Below are 20,141 nucleotides of genomic sequence, written 5' to 3' on the forward strand. Positions count from 1 at the left end.
ATACTTTAAAGGAGGCTAGAGGCCTGACCTGCTAGAGTGGGCACTGCATAGAAATGACCCTGGCACATTGGAAGAATGGGTGGTGCTGGCTGGCAGAGTAGAGTACAACCAGGGCCAGTTGAAACAACACTCCTGAGACTTTTCTTCTAGCAGAAACACTGCAGCTCTGGGTCAACCAGGAACACTAGGGAATACTGCTGCACCCCGGTCAAGCAGCCGGGAGAGAAACAGGGCCACCTGGCATCAGAGTGTTGGAAGATAAGTAAAGGAGAGATGGGCCAACCCCAACAATCCCCATTAATGTAAGCTGGAAGGGAGCAGAGACAGCCTGGAAACTGGAGCACCTACCTGCTGAGGGGGAGCCTAATATAAAGATGGGATAAATCAGATCTCACTCGCTGCCACCAATTATAAAGAATCTAGCAAATCGATCTCAATCTCTGGAGACCAAATTATAAAGAATCTATTCAGATCACTAATCAATGCTGCCACCAATATATAGAGTGACCACCAATTGTCAAGGGTTAACCAAATTTTAAAAGGCTTATTTACTTTGAAAGTATGCTGCTGCCATTAGTTTCTTCAAAAGTTGCTTTTGTAATTTTCAAACTTTGAGGCACACTTGAGTTAGGTTTTGATGAACAATAATCAACAAAGTTTATTATTTAGAACGGGTACAAATGCATCAATATCTTGGCTGTTACAGAAAGCTGTGTCTTAAAAGTGTGATGGTTACATGAATAGTTCTGTTTTTGTTACTTAAGAGATTCTTCTCTCCCTCCACACAAGAATACTGACAGGATAGTTTGTCTGACAGTAATTCTTAAAGCAGCACAGATAGTCCTAACCTGGATCTATCTTTCTACTTCCCAAAACAAAACAAGAATCCTAACAGGACTGAATCTCTGTCAGAAATTCTTCAGTAGCTCAAATAAACTTAATCATAGTTCTATCCTGCTACTACCCAGCTATACTCCTAATAGCTGTCAGTTTGCTTTAGCTACCCTGCTGGCAAACTTCTGGCTAGGTCTTTGCCTTTTTCTTCTAACCCTTAACACCAAACTCCTAAACTCCCTTTCTCTTCAAACCCCAAACTCCAACTCTCTATAACTTAAAACGCTCCTTTTTCCCTCTCAGCTTCTCCTAAACTCCGCCCCTTTTTCTCCACCAATCCCGGCCATTCCCTGCTGTCTAAAGCCTAAGACACGCCCCCCTCTCTGAAAATTTCTAAGATGGCGTCTTCCCTACTCTAAAATGGCCACTGATGCTTCGCCTTGCCCATTACTTAACCTTCTAGACCTACAGGCTTTTCCAGGCCCTGCACCCTGGCTTCTAATAAGGTGAGGGTTCTTTACACCTAACAGCTTGGACAGCAATAATGATCAGCCACCAGGAAACGAGAATGGGCCACTGTAGAGGCCCAACAGCATACTGCCCTACCAGAGGCACCAACCCCCTGATGAGTTTAAGCTATAAAATGGTGCAGATCCAGGATAGGCTGGTAAACCCCAATAATATGTGGCCCTAAGGGAACTATTGTATTGTGGTTATACTTGTTGCCTGGTAAATGCAGCCGTGGCAGTATAGCTGGGTGTAACACTGAACAGACTGGAAAACCCCCTCTTGCTTACCCAGTTAGATGCGTTGAAAAGCCTGGAGAACCTGTGGAGTACAAAACAGATTGGATAGAGATGGAGATGGGCACCAATCAAGAAATATTGTAATTTGTGGTCTGCCCTATAGTTATTTACCCGATGATTCTAGGGATGCCTTGGTTAAGACGAAGAAATCCTCTTATAGACTGGAAAACAGATACCTTCATTTTTTCTGATGGAAAGTATGCTCCACAGTTGGGGCCCCAGAGAAGGAGAAGGGAGAGCTAGCGGGAATCACAAGGCCTGCACTGGTCCATGTTGCGACAGCAGAGACCTTCCCTAGGGAAATCCCAGTAGTTTACCAGGATTTATCAGAAGTTTTTAGTGAAACAGAGTTGAACCACCTCCCTCTGCATAGAAAAACTGATTGTGCCATTCATATAGACCCTAATGTTAAGCTGCCATCCCCTAAGCTGTATGCAATGTCCAAAAGGGAGAAAGTGGCATTGCGAGAGTTTATAGACAAAAATCTGGCAGCTTGTTTCGGGGGGGGAGGGCTGAGTCTGAGTGAAAGAGGGTGTACCCTAGCAAACCTTTTGTATTGTTACCCCAATACCCCCATGCACCACCATGAGAATTTCGGGGGGGGGGGGGGCTCAAGCGCCCCCCCCCCCCCAGCTACATGCCTGGCTAGGACCAAAATACTTATTTATTTATTCTTTCTATCTCTCAGCCTCCAAAGTTATTTCTATTCCTTAAATCAATTTGTTGAGGAGAGCAAAGCAGGTCAGTTTTCTAAATGGCTGCTGTTTTCAAAATGCCAGTGGCAACTTTTCAGGGGAGTCATCAGTGCTACTGCAATGTTCTTCTCCACTCTGGAACCACTGCCTCTAAGCTCCAGTTTTCAAAATCTAGTTGCAGCTTACCAGGAGATGTATCGTAGCTTATATTTCCTAATTTTCTTCTTGTTATTTATCCCTACGAACATTCTTGCCTTTTAAGTTTGTCAGAGAAGAGCAAACATGAACATTTGGTTAGGCAGGATTGAAAAAAACTGTTGGAGAACGGCAGGGTCTTAACAGCTCAACTGAAAAAGAACCTTGGATCCTGCCATTCCAGTGGAGCACGAGGATGGAACCCAGTTGTAGTAAGTTGCTCCTCTCGGCCCTTCTGTGTATGGAGTGTGATTGTGTGCAGTGGCTGTGTATTTGGTATGTTGGTAGGATGTGTGAGTGAATGGTGGTGGTGTGTGGTACGGTTGTGCACTGGGTATGCGGGTAGGCTATATTAGTGAATGGTAGTGGTGTGGTTGTTATGGGTAGGATGTGTACGTGAATGTTGGTGATGTTTGTGGTTTGACTATGGTTGTATATGTGCTGTGGGCAGGGGCGGCTCAACCCATTACGCAAAATAAGCATTTGCAGTATAGTTGATTTTGCCCAGGGGTGCTCTTGAGGCGCTCTTGGGGGAAAATAGACCTTGACATAAGCGAGTTGTGGTTACTGGGATGTATAGTTCACCTAAAATCAAAGAGCATTCTGAACTCCACCAATGATGGAATTAAACCAAATATGGCACACAGAACTCCCACGACGAACAGAATATATATTGGTTGGGGGAGGGGGAGCCAAAATACTGTTTGCTTACCTTTGAAAATTACCTAGGGCTGCCTCTGGCTGTGGGAGTATGGTGTATGAATGAATCGTGGTGATGTATTGTGTCGTGGAGTGATAGAGCATGTAGTGTATGGGTAAGATGTGTGAGTGAATGGTGATGGTTTGTGAGGTGTAGTTGTTGGGTGTTTTTTTGCATGTGGTGTTTGGGTAGGGTGTGTGAGTGAGTGAATGGTGATAGTGTGATTGTGTGGTTTGATTTTGTGAGATGACTGTGGTGTAGGGGTTAGTGTGAGTGGAGGTGATTTGAATGTGTGGTGTGGCTGTGTATGTAATGTGTCTCTGTCCTATGTGAGAGCATGGTGGTGATGTGCATTGTGTGATTGTGTGGGATGGCTCTGTGTGGTATAAGAGGTTGAATATAGGAGTGGGTGGTGGAAATGTGTTTGTGTGGTTTTGATGAATGATGTTTGAGTAAATAATGGAGTGTATAATATGTATTGGAAAGGTATGTCAATGAATAGGGGAAATGTGTAAATTGTGTTGTTATCTATAATAGTACAATGTGTCTGAAGAGTATGAGAATGAATGACAGAAATGTCTGTATGTGAATTGTTGGTGGGTGTTATTTTGTGTGTTGCTCCGAGTTTGAGAATGGATGCCTGGATGGAAGTGAGTTGGTGACATTTGTGTAACGAGGGAACTGAGGGGCAATTGATGTTTGTAATGTCTGGGGCAATGTACAAATGTGTGCATGTGGGTTTGTGTTGAGGAGGGAATAATGCAATATGTGTGTACATATGTGGGGTTTATGTGTTATACATTGCTTGGACTACTGTCTGAGGCCTGAAACTAATTGAGGGTCCCAATAAAACAGACCCATGGAATCAAATTAACTTGCTAAATTGTTAAGTCCACATTGTCTGAATAGGTTTTCTTTCAGTTGGCGCTCCCATTGGATTTTGACCTAAATTACCTAAAATGCAGTCACTTACCTTTTATGCCGAACATCTGCAATAAAATGTGGTTAGTTTTGATCACTTACCTGGTAAATGCCTATATGGGGAAAGAAAACAGTCAAGTGGATAAGAATAACCTACTACACAGACAAACCATGAAAAGTCAGAGATGATTTTGCAGAGGAACCTTTTAATATCAAATTCCCTCCCTTCTCTATTAGCCTGACGGCAATTCTAATCTCTCTGAGCTAACTGGGTGGAGTTGATTTGACCAAGCGCTCTTCCCTCAAAACAGTTAATTACCATTTATGGCAAAAGTCTACTGTACAAACATGATTATTTATGGTTTCTCACCTCGTAGATGATTTTGCCTGTATAAGGGAACAAAATCAAAGAGAATGCAGAAAACAAAATTCAATAACTAAGTAACTCTGTGTCTAAAACACAGAATTTTTTCCCCCAAATTTCATGGTTTTTTTCTAATAGCTTGGAGGCATATCTAACCTGGCTCAGTTAACTGGGTGGGGTAGATCTGATCTAGTACTATTTCCTCAAATGCATTTAATTACTGTTCATGCAAAACGTCTACCATACAAACATTATTACAGGCGATTTCCTACCTTGCAGATAGCACTGCCTGCTTGGGGAAAGACAATAAAAAAGAATACAGCAAAACTTTCAACAACTAAGCAATCCTTTGGTTATACATATATAGGGTATACTGTAATGGGAATCTCAGGCCCCTTCTACATGGCCAAATAAAATCCAGATTATCTTCTTTGAACTGGATTATATGGCAGTATAGAATCATATAATCCCATTCAAAGCAGATGCGGATTATCTGCTTTGATAATCTGGGTTATATGGCAGTGTAGAAGGGGCCTCGCTCTAATAGTATACATAGCTAAATGTATTGCTATTTGCAATCTTCAGTGCTTTCTTGTTTGTGAATTACTTAATCTCTGTAACCTCCAATGTGCCTCCTCCCCCTAGCCAGATTAGAAAAAAAGCAGAGCAAAGAGACATCAGCCACAGCCATCTGCACTACCATATAAATTCCAGTTATCTGCTTTGAATTGGATTATATGGTAATATAGACTCATATAATCCAATTGAAAGCAGACAATCTAGATTTTATATGGCAATGTAGATGAGGCCTCAGATAGGAGGGGTCCAGTTCCCCTCTGAAATCAAGCAGCTCTTGGCTGTGCATTTTGAAAGTATGCCCACTTGCTCTTCTGAAAAGCCCAAGGAACAGCTTTGCTGCAGATGCAAAGGAGGCAGAGGCAAAGGATTTCATCAGGATTGGCCAAGATTGAAGAATGGATTGACAGATCCATCCCGCCCCACTCCCATTACGTTTCTGTTTGTCTCTTTCATTGCAAAGGTGATGTCCAAATACATAGATATAGTAGTTTGTATGTTCAGATTTTGGGCTTGACATCCTGTACTACAGAAGAAAGGCTTTTTTCATTTCTATGTACCAATGTACTGTAACTAATGTGGACCTCTACATCTTGATTTAAGAGTACTATTGACTTTTTATCTACTGTTACCTGAGGATGGAGTTCTTGAATTCCTTCCCCAAGATAGAAATCAGAAGACCACAAGGACTGAGAGAGAATGCAGAGGGAGTGAGACCAACAAGGGAGAGTGGGGCTACCCCGAGAATCCAATAAGTAAAAAGTAAAATATACTTACAGGTTGTCTTCTCTGTGAGAAACACCTTTGCCTGCATTAAGGAATACAGAGACAGGGAGCAAAGGGGCTGCCTATCTACCTTCTCCATTCAAATTAGGAATACCCATCTCTTTGAACAACTAATCACATTAGCCTCGCGAGAAGACCATGCATCACATAGAGAGAGATCAGCCCTGAACCTGAGTAGCTGTCTGGTTTAAGACCAAATCCAGACTAAAGAAACTAGTAAAGATTTCCAAAACACCACCTCTCTACTGCTTCCCAACTGTCAAGGGCTGTTAGAATGAGAGCAGCAACTGATGGGACTCAGGTGGAACTCAGAGCATTGTTGAGTAAGCATCAAAGTGACCTCAGAGGCAGAGCATATGTCATAGTTTTAAAGGGATATTTCTCTTTCTCCCTATTATAGCCCAAACTATGCTTGTGCACATATAACTTAGGCAAACCTGAAACATGATCCCAAACCTGAAACATGAACGCCCTTCCTACGGACATTAGACTAGCACCATCTCTAATGGTATTCCGCAAAAAAGTGAAGACCTGGCTGTTTGAGCAGGCGTTCCAATAATTAGTGCACTGATTGGTTAATGAACACTGGAATGGAACAATGGATGACGAATCTGGAACATGTTTTTGATGACGAGACGACAGTGAATGGGCATTGTAGTAACTGTTTATTAATTGTGTAATGTGTTAGGTTGTTAACTGTTTCTATACTGTAGCACTGAATTTTTGCTGTTCGTATTTGTTGTGAACCGCTGTGAGTCGCCTTCGGGCTGAGAACAGCGGTATATAAGTAAGGTAAAATATTAAATAAATAAATGATCCCAACAATAAAGAATCATTTATCATGGCAGTTCTCTCCAAGTCCAAAGGAATACTGGTTAGGGCAAGGATCAAGTGTATATGGCTTTTAAAGATGGTGCTGGACTCTCAACATCATTCTGCTCTCACCATGAACCAAAATTATGGCATATATTGAGCATGGTGATCAGATCATGATATGAATAAACATAACAGTTTAAATAATGTACCAGTAAGGCCTTCTCGCGGACCACCATGATACTTTCAGGGGGGGGGGGGCTGAAGCCCCCCAAGCCCCCCCCCCCCACCGGCTACATGCCTGATCGTACCCAATTTTTAATGCCATCGGCAAAAAATGTTTTTAGTAGTGCGTGTGTAGCCTCTAATGCACTAACGTGAATCAGTTCCAGGGTTCATTCTTCATTCTTTGTGGTTGTAGCTGGATATGCAGGGTGCTCTGGATTTGTCACACTAGTATGGCCTTTTTCGAGCATTTCAAACTACTCATAGACAACTCTACAAAAGAGAACTTTATTCCCATAGTGAATGCATGTGTGGAAATGAATTTGTACTACCAGCACACCTTCTGCCCACAAAAAGCATATGATAGAACACTATTCCTGTTTGGTGCAATTTATAAATTTCACAGCCATCTTCACCACAGCATGCCAACTCTTATACTAAACAGCAAGTTCCACCGGCTTGCCTGACAGATTAGTGACATGATACTCTCAGACATGACCAATTACTACTACTCCCGCCCTCACGGTTGTCAACAAAAATGTAAAAATGCAGAAACTTTTTGAAGACCTCTTGTGTATTAGGCTCATCTTAATTACGAGTACGATATACTTCAGTACTACCAACATAAAAAAGCTGCCTACACATGCACACATACACATATATGGTTCATTTTCTGTTGGTGGCACTGAAATTAATGTGTGTCTTACAATCAATGCCATCTTAGAATCAACGAAATACGGTATTATCCTTTCATTGGTGACCCTTTTTAAAAAAAAAAGTCTTCTTTCTTTCTTATTGTTCTTTTTCTTCCATTCTTATTGTTCTTTTCTTCCATTTCTCCTAATTTGATGCCTTTCAATTTGCCTAACTTCTTCGCAACTTCCTTTGTGTTACTCTTTGTGCAAATGTTGCTCCTAAACTACTACTGTTCATGATTTATTTCTCTCCAGACCTTTCCATCTGGAGTGGGATCATGGCTCACTGGCCATGATCCCACTCATTCCAGCTACCATCTTCTTTGAAGAACTCTCCATCTTTCATTCAAGTCCCCATGAGAGCAGAAGGGTGGAATGAGTGTTCAATTATATAACTCATACCGGTTTCAGTATGAAAAAGGAAGAAGGCTCAACCAAGGGCAAGATAGATGGATGTTATCCTTGAAGTGACTGAATTGACCTTGAAGGAGCTGGGGGTGGCTACGATCAACAGGAATCTCTGGTGTAGACTTGTCCATGAGATACAAAGAATCAAAAGCAACTGAACAAATAAACACACACACTTATTTCAACTTTTATCCTTCATTTTTGCAGTCTGTGTAGTGAGACTCCTTTCACCTCTGTACCTGCTACCCATCTTTAATAGCTGATTTTGTTTTTTGGTTGATTTGGTGGACTCTTCTGTCTGACCACTGGAGATTTCCAGAATGATGGCTTTATTCTCAAAGACTGTAGCTCTTGATTTCTTTTAGTATCGGGTCAGCATCTTTGTTCAAAGTGGAGCCCCCAGTGGTGCAGTGAGTTAAACCCTTGTGCCGGCATACTGAAGACCAACAGGCCGTGGTTCAAATCCAGGGAGAGCAGGGATAAGCTCCCTCTGACAGCAACAGCTCCTCATGCAGGGATGTGAGAGAAGCCTCCCACAAGGATTGTGAAACATCAAAAGCATCCAGGTGTCCCCTGGACAACATTCTTGCAGGTGGCCAGTTCTCTCACACAAGAAACGGCTTGCAGTTTCTCAAGTAGCTCCTAACATGAAAGAAAGCATCTTTATTTACTCTTTACCCTTCGATATCTAGATTGCCTGTGTTATCACCTCTTTATATATTCACCACTGGTTGCCCAGACCTTTTGGACTAATGTACCTGTTCCCTCTTTTCCTGCAGATCCAGGTAGCTAGTTCAGAGTCTTGGTTCTCCAAACTAAACCAATGGGTAAAAATTAAGCTTTATTACCATCTAGTGGCTAAATTTAGCAAAATCAATTGCAGTAAATGATATGAAAAGAAAAGTCAAACAAGCATAGATAACAATATGAGTAAATATTGTGGTTTTTCAAATTGAAAGCAAGCTGTTATAGTTTCTGCCAAATATTCTAATCACCCAGGAAAATGAGGTGTTGTGCCTAACCTAGGTGAATGGGAAACGGGGCATTTTCATTCCTGGTTCAAGCTGCAAGGAAAGCTAATTCAACATCAGTCCTGTAAATGAACACTGACAAATAAGGAAATTGTGATTTATGTTTCATCTTTCAAATACATTACATTTTATTTAAGCTAAACTCCTATTTAATTGCAATACTACTGACTGGCACTACAGATCAATACTATTAACCTACTCAGAAGATTAAACTGCTTCTAAGGTTAAGGGTTCTGTTACTTTTAAAAGATATATTTCACTGTTCCTTTATAGTCGTCATTACCTAGTTATGGTGTTCACAGTCAGTTTGTTATAGTTGTGTGCTTTCAAGTTGTTTCTTGAACAAATATCTAGCAATCCTTCACCTGATGAGAACAAGAGAGAAGGGAGAAGAAAGAGGGGAAGCTACAGGACATAAATGTTTAATGCTGCAGATTTGGAAAAGTGTATTGCAAACTAGTGAAAGCTACTAATTTTGCACTAATTTGGAACTTAGTTTAGCACTGTCCATGTTTTGCTAAAACCCATCTTGGAACTTCTATTGAAAATTTCAGTTATCTGACTTGTATAACAAACTGAGGCTCATGCAACTCTCCAGATGTTGTCATACTGTAGCTCCCAGCATTCTTCACATTTGGCTATACTAGGTATGGCTGCTGGGAGTTGCAGACTCATAATTGGAAAGCTGCCTAAGCATATTTCTGAAGCCATCTGGTATCTTATCACCAAAACATTATAGATATTAAAGCCTCTGTTAAACATGAGCCCCAAGACGATCTTGTATGGGAAGACCTGAAATCTACAACCATTGGCCATATAAGCAATGGATTCGTAGTCCAAAATTATGGATGTCTGCCAATGATGGATTTAGAGTTCATATTTGATGCAGAATGCCTAGATCTACTCTGTGTCTAGGTCAAGTGAAAGAGTAACATTATTTTTGACAGTGTAAAGAAAGCCAAAAGAAATAGTAACAAATTTAGATGTTTGGGGATCACTTAAATTGTACTTCAGATGTATTTTGCTCTGAGGAGAGGCAGACAATAATGTATTTAAATAATGGTCATGCTCTGCTTTCAAAACAACCACATGCGATATACTGTACTAATATTGTGGACCTGCTTTTAATTCATCCATAAGTATTACTCTGTAGATCAGTTATCAGTTTTTATTCTTCTCTGATGCAGGACTGGAGCAGTTGGCCCAAAAAGGAAAATACTTATCACCTTTAGCAATAATAACTGGAATTTCCTTATCTTTGATACTAGCAATGTGTTTTCTAACAATATGGAAAAGATTTCAACCTCACAAAGGTATGTTAAATGAATGTGCTATATTACATTCAAAGTTTCCCTATGTTGTAGCATAAAGTTGATATTTCCCCCTTCGTCTCTCTTTTCCAGCTATACAGCAGACACTGCAGATCAGGTAAAATTTACTCTTTGTTCATCAATCCCACATAAATCCTTTCAAAAAGCATTTAAGATGTTTCAACTTAAAATTTGTATTTTTAAAATGTTTTAGGCCTGAAGCTGATTACAGAAGAGCACAAACAATTTCAGGTATTGTGGTATACATTATTTAATTTGCAACTCTCTTGGAATTCCTCTTTAAAAGACTGAAGGGAGAGAGAGAAATCGGGGATAGTAGATGGTTGAAGTAGATGGTCATCATCAGCTATTTCAGTCCTTTTATTTTCTTCCTTAAAAGCCATGGGGCAGAGGCTTCAAATGAGGTGCTGCTGAAATTCTGGACTGGTCTAGTTAAGTCTTTCTTACTAGGGTTTTTTTTTCCTCATCTAAATTGCATCCTAGTAGATGCTGTATCTCCTTACTGGAAATGAGAGATAGCTGCTGCAATGTAAGTGGGATGACACTGGGTTTTACTCTAAGCATTAAAGGAGTGAATCATGGTGTTGAATCCCATCTCTGCCCCATTTAAGATGGCTTCTTTATAGAACACACTCACTATTGTACTAATATCAGTGTTCCTAGCCATCTGAGGCCCCTTCCACACAGCTAAATAAAATCCCACATTATCTGCTTAACCCCCTCCCCAGAAGCCCCCCTTTCCTGACATGAAGTCCAGTCATGTCTGACTCTGGGGTGTGGTGCTCATCTCCATTTCTAGGCCGAAGAGCCGGCGTTGTCCACAGACACCTCCAAGGTCATGAGAAGCCCCCCTAAACACAGTAAAAAAGGAAAATAACTTACCCGGCCTCCATAGGACGGCTGCCGGAGTTCTCCTGGCTGGTACAAATGATGTGTAAGGAGAAAGGGGAGTGAGGAGGGCAGAAGCTATTTTCCTCCTACCCCCCCCCCCTTTCTCCTGTCACATCATTTGTACACGCCAGGAGAACTCTGGCAGTTCTTTTCCTTTTTGACTGTTTAAGGGGGCTTCTGGGGAGGGGGTTGGTATACTGTCTGGACTGTAGTATTATGCAGCCCAGACATCAGAAATAGTGGGTTCCAAGAAGGCGCAGAATAAACCCAATATCAAATTAATTCGCCACAAACCAGGGTTTTTCTGGTTTATGGCAAATTAATTCAGGGTTGCCCAGAACGTTGTCTGGACAGTCCCCTTTTTATTGTGGAAGTTTCCGCAATAAAGGGGCTTTCTAGATCAGCCCTGGGTTATATGACTGTGTGGAAGAGCCCTTAGTCTGCTGAGGAAGTGATTCTCCATTCCCAACTAATTGGGGAGGCCCTGTGTCTTCTTTTAAGACAAAGAAAAAGGAAACAGAAATGAAGGGAGATTCAGTCATAGATTGGTCATGGGTACCTCTACACTGTAAAAGTAATGCTGTTTGACACCAATTTAACTGCCATGGTTCAATGCTATGAAATGCTGGGAGTAGTAGTTTGGTGAGATACCACCATCCTTTGGCAAAGAAGACGGATGGCTTTCTAATTTTACAATGTAGATACACCCAATATCTCACTCAATTGGTGCCCAGAATTTGTGCTCAAGGGTTAGGGTTAGGATTAGGATTAGGGTTAGGAAGGAAATAGCAAAAAATTCCCATATTCATCCATTCTGAAGCACACCGGCTTTTGAACACTGTTTACTGGTAGGAATAGTCATTTGCTTCTCTACACAGCTCCCTCATTTATTGACATTTTTGAGTAGGCTTGCCTAATTTCCATATTTCTGCTGTAGTCTCCATATACTATTTAAATTCTGTGCTTTTTCACCCTTTCTCGCCTCCTTTTGCCAACACTCTACATAGTTGAGAATCTCCTGGGAATTCAAGTGGAGGTAAAGTTAAGGAGAAAATGAATGCCATAAATAATCATTTCCTCCCTCCTTTGTTAACCATCTGCATTTCAGGGCATGAAAACGCACTAGATGATTTTGGAATATATGAATTTGTTGCATTTCCAGACCCCGGAGGGATTTCAAGAGTAAGTGCTTATATAATTAAAATACAGTCTCTCTTGAGATACTTAATGAGTCACGGCTCTCTTTGCAACTTTTTACAGCTATTCTGTACAATGTTATTAAACAGAGTTGGCTGTAAAGCTTAAAGGTTTCCAGCAAACAAACAAAAAATACAAAGAAGGAAGATGCTTAGTTTTTCTAAAACTAAATATGGCAGTTTCCTATTCTCTTTTGGTGGCACTTCTTCATTCCTGGTGACATAACCACTTTCTAAATATAGAGAGCTTCAAGCTGTTACAACATCAAAGTTACATTGCAACATTCCAATATAAAACCAGCATGATGAAGGGATTAATATGATACCATTGTGGTGTTTTGCCCATGCTTTAATGAATGAAAAATGTTGAAGTACAGGCAACTCCCCAGAAGTCTGCAAAGCCAAGGAGAGTTGAAAAATGCAGGGACTTACCTTGATCTGTCAGCTCACGACGGCTAGGCTCAATGAAGACAGGAGACTTGCTTCATGTCAATCAAAGAACTTTACTATCAGATACTGCAACACAGAAAAGCCGGAATTGCTGGATGGCTGCAGGCCACCTCTTATATACCCTCCTACACATTTGAAACATACATTCCCGCCAACCACCAAACTCCCGCCAAAGCTTCCCGCCACCAAGCAAACCGCTGTACTCCAAGGCCACCACCTGCAGGGTCGTTATCAGCTAGGATTGTCAGGAGTCTAGTTTTCGGCGCCGAAATCAGGGCTACGGAAACTGGATCCTGACATGACTTCCTCCTCCACTTCTTCCTCCTGAAAGGGAAACGGAACATATATCTAATCGTTTTCCGGGTCGAGGGGCCCCAGGTATTTTTTTAATAGTCCGCAATGAAATACCGGGTGTATTTTTCCCAAATCCTTCGGTAGCTTCAGTCTATATGTGACCTCGTTTATTTGGTTAATGATTCTGAATGGGCCTATATATCGTGGCGTGAGTTTCTTCGATGGTGTGTTAAGTTTGATGTTTTTTGTGGACAGCCATACCAATTCTCCTTCTTCTAGCTTGTCTCCCTCCCTCCTTTTGCGATCTGCGAACAGCTTATGTTGTTTTTGTGCTTCTCGCAATGCTTTCACCACCTTTCCCCAGTTATCTCTCATTTGCTGGGCCCAATCCTCCCCTCTTTCTTGTTCTCCCTCCGGCCATTCTGGGAGTCTAGGAAGGGGGGCTACTTCTTGGCCATAAATTATTTTGAAAGGTGACTCCTGGGTTGTGGAATGTGGGGCTGAATTGTATGCTAGCTCTGCGAAGGGGAGGATATCTACCCAGTTGGTTTGCTGTTGGTTTACGTATGTTCTGAGGAATGTCCCGAGAGTTTGTTGAGTGCGTTCTACCCCCCCGTTCGTCATGGGATGGAAAGCCGAGCTCAATGTCCTCTCAGCTCCTAGCAACCTCATGAACTCTTTCCAAAATCTCGCAGTAAATTGGACTCCCCTGTCACTGATGACTTGGTCCGGACATCCATGTAACTTGTAAATGTGTTTAACAAACAATTCCGCTAGTTTTTCTGCGGAAGGAAGTTTTGGGAGTGCAACAAAATGTACATTTTTGAGAATAGGTCTAGGACGGTCCAAATGTAACGTTGCCCCTTACTTGGTGGAAGTTCCCCAACAAAATCAAACGCAATCGAACTCCACGGCCTCGTAGGCTCGGTTACTTTTTGCAAAAGGCCTATGGGTTTCTGTGTGGGGGCTTTGCTCTTAGCGCACGTTTCGCAGCGTGAGACATATGATTTAGTGTTACTTCTCATCCCTGGCCACCAACATTGCCTTGCCAGCAATTTTGTTGTTTTGGTGACCCCAAAATGGCCTGCACTTTTATTATCATGACATCTCTTCAACATTTCCCCCCTCAAAGATTCCGGAATGTACAGTTTTCTATTCACAAACACCAGTCCACCCTTCCATTCCACCTTTTTCTCATTATCTTTTAACCATTCGTCCTTTCTATAGGCCTGTTTCAATTCTTCTTCCCAACTTTCTCCCCCTCTACTTTCTACTCCCACTATCTCCCGATTGCGCTCGGCTTGGGCTCTAGTTACTACGGCCATGTTCCCCCTTTGGATTGATATGAGGCTCTCAGCGGCTCGCTCTCTTCCTCCCTCTTGTCGGGGCATACGTGACAGCGTGTCTGCGAGGACATTCTTTTTTCCTTGATGAAATTTTAATTCAATTTGGAAACGTGAGAAATATTGAGCCCATCTGATTTGTTTGGCTGACAATTTACGGGGAGATGTAAGATACTGGAGGTTTCTGTGATCAGTCCAAACTTCAAATGGGGCGCCGCTCCCTTCTAGCAAGTGTCTCCAACACTCTAATGCTTTCATGATGGCCAGTGCTTCTTTCTCCCAGATAGGCCAATTTCGTTCTGTTTCAGTAAACTTTTTGGATAGGAACCCACAAGGTCTTAAGGCTCCTTCAGAGTCTCTTTGCATGAGCGCTGCCCCGTATGCCCAATCTGAGGCGTCGCAATGGAGTATGAATTGTTTGGCCATATCTGGGTGGGTTAAAAGTGGCTCCTCAGTGAATCGCTGCTTAAGTTGGTCGAATGCTTTTTGACATTCGTCTGACCACACTAATTTTGCCCCTGGGGATCGTGTCTTGGCTGTTTCCCCCTTCCCTTTTGTTTTGAGTAGTTCTGTAAGGGGTAATGTCAGCTGTGCAAAATCTTTTATGAATGACCTATAGAAATTTGCGAATCCCAGGAAAGACTGCAACTGTTTTCGTGTGGTAGGTGGCTCCCAGACCCTCACATCCTCTACTTTCGTAGGGTCCATTGCGATACCTTTGTGGGATATTCTGTATCCCAAGAAATCAATCTGCCTCTTATTAAATTCGCATTTGGCTAGTTTGGCGAACAATTTTGCCTCCCTTAGCCTTTGTAATACATCTCTCACCAACTGACAATGTTCTGATTCATTCTTACTAAAAATTATTACGTCATCGATATAACAAAACACACCCCGGTACAACAAGGGATGTAGCACCTCATTTATCATCTGCATGAATGCCCCTCCCCCGCCTTTTAGCCCGTAGGGACACACGGAAAATTGAAATAATCCCATTGCGGAAGAAAAAGCCGTCTTCCACTTGTCCTCTGGCTTGATTCTGATTTTGTGGTAAGCCTCCACCAAGTCCAGTTTTGTAAATATCCTCCCTTCCGACAGTCTGGATAGTAGGTCTTTGGTTAATGGTAAAGGGTAACAAGTTGTAGTGCTCACCGCATTCAAACCTCTATAATCTACACACAAGCGCAATGACCCATCCTTCTTCCGTCTAAATAGTACGGGGGCTCCGAGAGGGGAGTCCGAAGGTTCAATGAACCCCCGTGCTAGATTCTTGTCTATGTATTGTTTCAGTTCCTCCATTTCCCTGGCCGACATTGGGTATATTTTTGCTTTTGGAAGCGTTGCACCTTTATCAATCTCAATTTTAACCTCAACCCTTCTTTTAGGGGGTAGTTTGTCGGCCTCCTTTTCATCAAAGACATCAGCAAAGTCTCTATATTGTGGTGGAATGTTCTGTACCCACTCTTCTGGTGTGTTTTCCTCACATCTGCCACCCATCTTTGGTTGTGAGAAGCTTATGCTCCTCTCCTCCCAATTTACTTGGGGGTTTGCTCCTTGTAGCCATGGCATTCCCAAGATTACATGGTAGGTTGCTAATGGGGCCACCACAAATGCCACTTCGCCTTCCCAGTCGCCTACTTTGCACTTCACTCCTCCGACCTCATATTTAGCTGGGGCTCCGGAAGCCACCGACCCATCTAATTGGGTAAATGCTATGGGGGTTTGCAGAGCTATGGTCTTACATTTTAGCTCTTCAGCTAGTTCAGGGGTCATGATATTTCTAGAACATCCGCAGTCTATGAAAGCTTTGCAACCGGCCCATTTATCTAACCCCTCTAGTCTTATGGGGAAAATGAGCATTCCATTGCTTTGACTCACCAAAGTTCCCTTAAGACTCTCAGGCAGGGAGCATTCCTCTGCTTTCCTCCCGGCCACTGGTTTTGGTATCGGCCGTGAGAGATCCCCTCCCTTCCGCTGCCAGCATGCCGAGGCTCGGTGGCCAGGACGGCCGCAGACATAACATCCGGTTTGTCGGCTTTTCTCTCTGCTCGCTGGCTCCTTCTTTGGCGGCTCCCCAGATGGCTTCCTGTCCTCTCTCCTCTGCGGTCTGGATGTTATGGTAGTTCCTCGGTGTCGCTCAATTTGGCTCAACGTTGTCTCCACTCGTCCGGCTAGTTGGATCCAGCCCTGGATCGTCCCTGGATCGTCGCGATGCAGAGCCCATGTCAGCAGCTCTTTCCTCAGACCTTCCTTGAAGATCTCCACTTTAGTCTGGGCAGACCAATCTGGGACCCGTTCAGCCAGCATCTGGAATTCCTCAGCGAATTCCGATACGCTCCTCTGCCCTTGTGTAATCGTTCTCAGCTTGTCTCTTGCTTTGATGCGTTCAAGGGGGTCTCGGAAGCGTGCCTCTAGTGCAGCCAGGAATGCTCTCACCGACCCTAGGCATGGATCGTGTCGAGCGTGCAGTTGCACGTACCAGCTTGCTGCGCCTCCCCTCAATGCTGCTCCTACAATTCTCACTCGGCTGGCCTCCGACCTGAAGGTATGTGCATTATCTTCCAAATACCCTCTTACCAGTGTCAGGAAGAAGTCAAGGTCTTCAGGCTTCCCTCCGAATTCAGCACGCAGATCCTCCCTTCTCTGTTGTAAAGGCTGGAACTGCATTCCTTGTGTGCCTGCTTGCATCATTCCTACTGGGGGTGCGGGCTGCCCGAATGGTGCCTCTATTCGCCCTGCTCCGCGTCCTGCTCCGGTTCCCATGGGAAGGGGTTGCGGGGTTATCGTCACTCCCCGGGACGGACCGTCTCCCCCTTCATTCGGTGCCGCTTGGGTCTTGCGTCTCGCTCCCAGGATCTGGCTGCTCCCTGTACTGGCATCCCACGGGGATTCCGTGCGGGGTGGTTGTTCCTCCAGCAGAGGGGCCAGGCGCTCCATTAGTCGGGACATCACGGATAGCGTGGTTTCCATGGCAGCTACTCTCTCTTCTAGGTATCCCTGCTTCTGGGGAGAGTTAAAGTCCATGTCGCTGCTGCCTCCCCCTGCGGTCTCCCTCACTCGCCTTTGGGTGACTCCGTTAGGGTTAGCGAACGCTGTTGATGAAGCGAGTGCAGTCACTCTTTCGAGTTCTGCTTCAGCCTCACCCAGAAGCGATGTTGGTTTTCCTCCCATCGCCCCGAGGACGGTGTCTTCTTCCTCCTCTGCAGGGGATTCGTTCCCTTCGTCCATCATATCACCTCACTGCGGTTGCAGGATGGTGCCAGGAATTCCGGCTTAATGTCAGCTCACGACGGCTAGGCTCAATGAAGACAGGAGACTTGCTTCATGTCAATCAAAGAACTTTACTATCAGATACTGCAACACAGAAAAGCCGGAATTGCTGGATGGCTGCAGGCCACCTCTTATATACCCTCCTACACATTTGAAACATACATTCCCGCCAACCACCAAACTCCCGCCAAAGCTTCCCGCCACCAAGCAAACCGCTGTACTCCAAGGCCACCACCTGCAGGGTCGTTATCAGCTAGGATTGTCAGGAGTCTAGTTTTCGGCGCCGAAATCAGGGCTACGGAAACTGGATCCTGACATATAAATTTATTAGCCTAGCACTTTTATCATTAGGTAATATTCTTTTGTAAGTCTAATGGGTAAAATTCTCCATTCAAAACCACACTGCTCCAAAATTCCATGTTTATTAATAGGAGTAGCTTGCAACAATGCATTACTGCTGGGATAGTGTGAAGACTTCAGCTGAGCTTGGGAGTAAAAGGAAGCCCTTTCTCCCTGATAATTGAAAAGCCCTACTCCTCCAATCTTGTGATCTCTAACTATAGATGGTATAAAATATCAAATCTTAGAACTTACAATCCATTTGTGAAATCCAGCACAATAATGAGTAGGACTATGGAGCACATTGTATGATTGTGGGGTGGTCATACTCTTTGTACTTATCCAGTAGACAGGATTGTTGTAAAGGTAAAATGGAAGGGAAGAGAAAATCGGGCTTCCCTGAGTGCTTTGGAGGGAAAGCTAGGAAAAACAAATTAATAAATAAGAAGCTCTTTAATGTAAGGTAAAGCTAAAGGTTTCCCCTGACATTAAGTGTAGTCGTGTCTGACTCTGGAGGGTGGTGCTCATCTCCACTTCTAAACCGAAGAACCGGCATTGTCTGTAGACACCTCCAAGGTGGCCAGCATGATTGCATGGAGCACCATTACCTTCCCGCCAAGGCGGTACCTATTAATCTCACATTTGCATGTTTTCGAACTGCTAGGTTGGCAAAAGCTGGGCCTAACAGCAGGAGCTCACCCCACTCCCTAGATTTGAACCATCAACCTTTCAGTCACCAAGTTCAGCAGCTCAGCTGTTTAACCTGCTGCACCACCAAGGGGCCCTTGCTTTAATGTATATTGATAAAAAGTAATTGGCTTAAAAATTGGTTCTAAACTTGGCATGAAGAAAGAAAACTGTTTCTTCTCTTCACTATTCCTTGTTCTTCATTCACGTGTTAACCACTTCTTAAATCTAATGAACTTCATTTTACATTGGCAAGTCACGATATGATATGTAGAGATCATAAAACCTTTCTGCAAGAAGCAGTGGGTGAGCTCTTGGATATCTAGGGCAATACCTGAGAGCCATATTGGTTTCTCATGTGATATCTACTTTGCCTACAGTGAAAAAGCACTTGCCATTTCTAAAGGGAATAAACAGATATTTTTAGATTTGTATCTTGTACAGTGATACCAAACCCTCCCCTTAGTAAGAATTATATACATGCTACCCCCACTCATTTTAATTTTCAGCACCATCCTATGAAATCAATTACGTTGGGAAACTGAATGGTTCAAGATCTCCCCATGAACAACATCACTGAGCAAAGATTGAATGTGGGTCTCCAGTCCCCAACATCAGATTGGATATGTACTGTGCTTCATTAATCTAGTTCTGTTTTAGGCTCCATTTCAGGTGTTGTTTGTCTTGCTCTGAGAATAGGATATATTTCTCTTTCTTTTCAGATGTCAAGTCAGTCTGTTTCTGGCTCTGATGTTATCCAAGGCCATGATTTTCATGGTACAATTTATGAAGTCGTTCGGCATATTCCTGAACAACAACAAGAACACCAAGAGTAAGTTGACCAAAACACAACTATCAGCCATGTTGCTCTGTCCTGCAGAAGAAAAGAGTGAGGACGGACAGGATACTACTCTTCAGACATCTGAAGGGTTGGCAAAGTCTCATGTTCTGCTATTCCAGATATATTTAATGGACCTTGGTTATAGTTCATTTCAATTGAACCTTAGGCTAGAACACTTAATCATAGAAGTGAGGTAGAAGTTCCCTCACTAGAGATCAAGTGGAACAGCCTTTTCCTGAGCAAACCTTGTTTCCTGTGTCATGCAAGAGATTACATGAGACAGTCTGTAAGAGTATTACTGAAAGTAATGGTTCATGAACCAGAGCTGGCCCAAGAGCTGTTTGCTGAAGCCGTGGTAAGCTTCTAGGAAAGAAATAAACAGTTGTACTCAATGGGCCCAAATACTAATACCATACTAATCTCCCACATAAGATACTCTGAGAAACACTG

General features: G+C 43.1%; 2 protein-coding genes across 2 annotated transcripts in view; one reads left to right on the forward strand and one right to left on the reverse strand.

Moving 5' to 3' along the window:
* Positions 1-19,686, forward strand: part of HEPACAM2 (HEPACAM family member 2) — a 52,216-nt gene extending 32,530 nt beyond the window's left edge. The window contains exons 5-9 of the mRNA XM_060783440.2: positions 10,237-10,362; positions 10,453-10,477; positions 10,574-10,611; positions 12,380-12,453; positions 19,573-19,686. Coding sequence (XP_060639423.2) covers positions 10,237-10,362; positions 10,453-10,477; positions 10,574-10,611; positions 12,380-12,453; positions 19,573-19,686 — 377 coding nt within the window. The remainder of the gene's footprint in view (positions 1-10,236; positions 10,363-10,452; positions 10,478-10,573; positions 10,612-12,379; positions 12,454-19,572) is intronic.
* Positions 12,951-17,782, reverse strand: PEG10 (paternally expressed 10). The gene is made up of 2 exons (XM_067469539.1): positions 16,433-17,782; positions 12,951-13,241 (listed from the first exon to the last, which is right to left on the reverse strand). The coding sequence occupies exons 1-2, from the start codon at positions 17,780-17,782 to the stop codon at positions 13,170-13,172; spliced, it is 1,422 nt and encodes a 473-aa protein (XP_067325640.1). The 3' UTR covers positions 12,951-13,169.
* Positions 19,687-20,141: the final 455 nt, after the last annotated feature.

Source organism: Anolis sagrei, chromosome 6 (genome assembly GCF_037176765.1).
Source record: "Anolis sagrei isolate rAnoSag1 chromosome 6, rAnoSag1.mat, whole genome shotgun sequence".
NCBI classification, from domain to species: Eukaryota; Metazoa; Chordata; class Lepidosauria; order Squamata; family Dactyloidae; genus Anolis; species Anolis sagrei.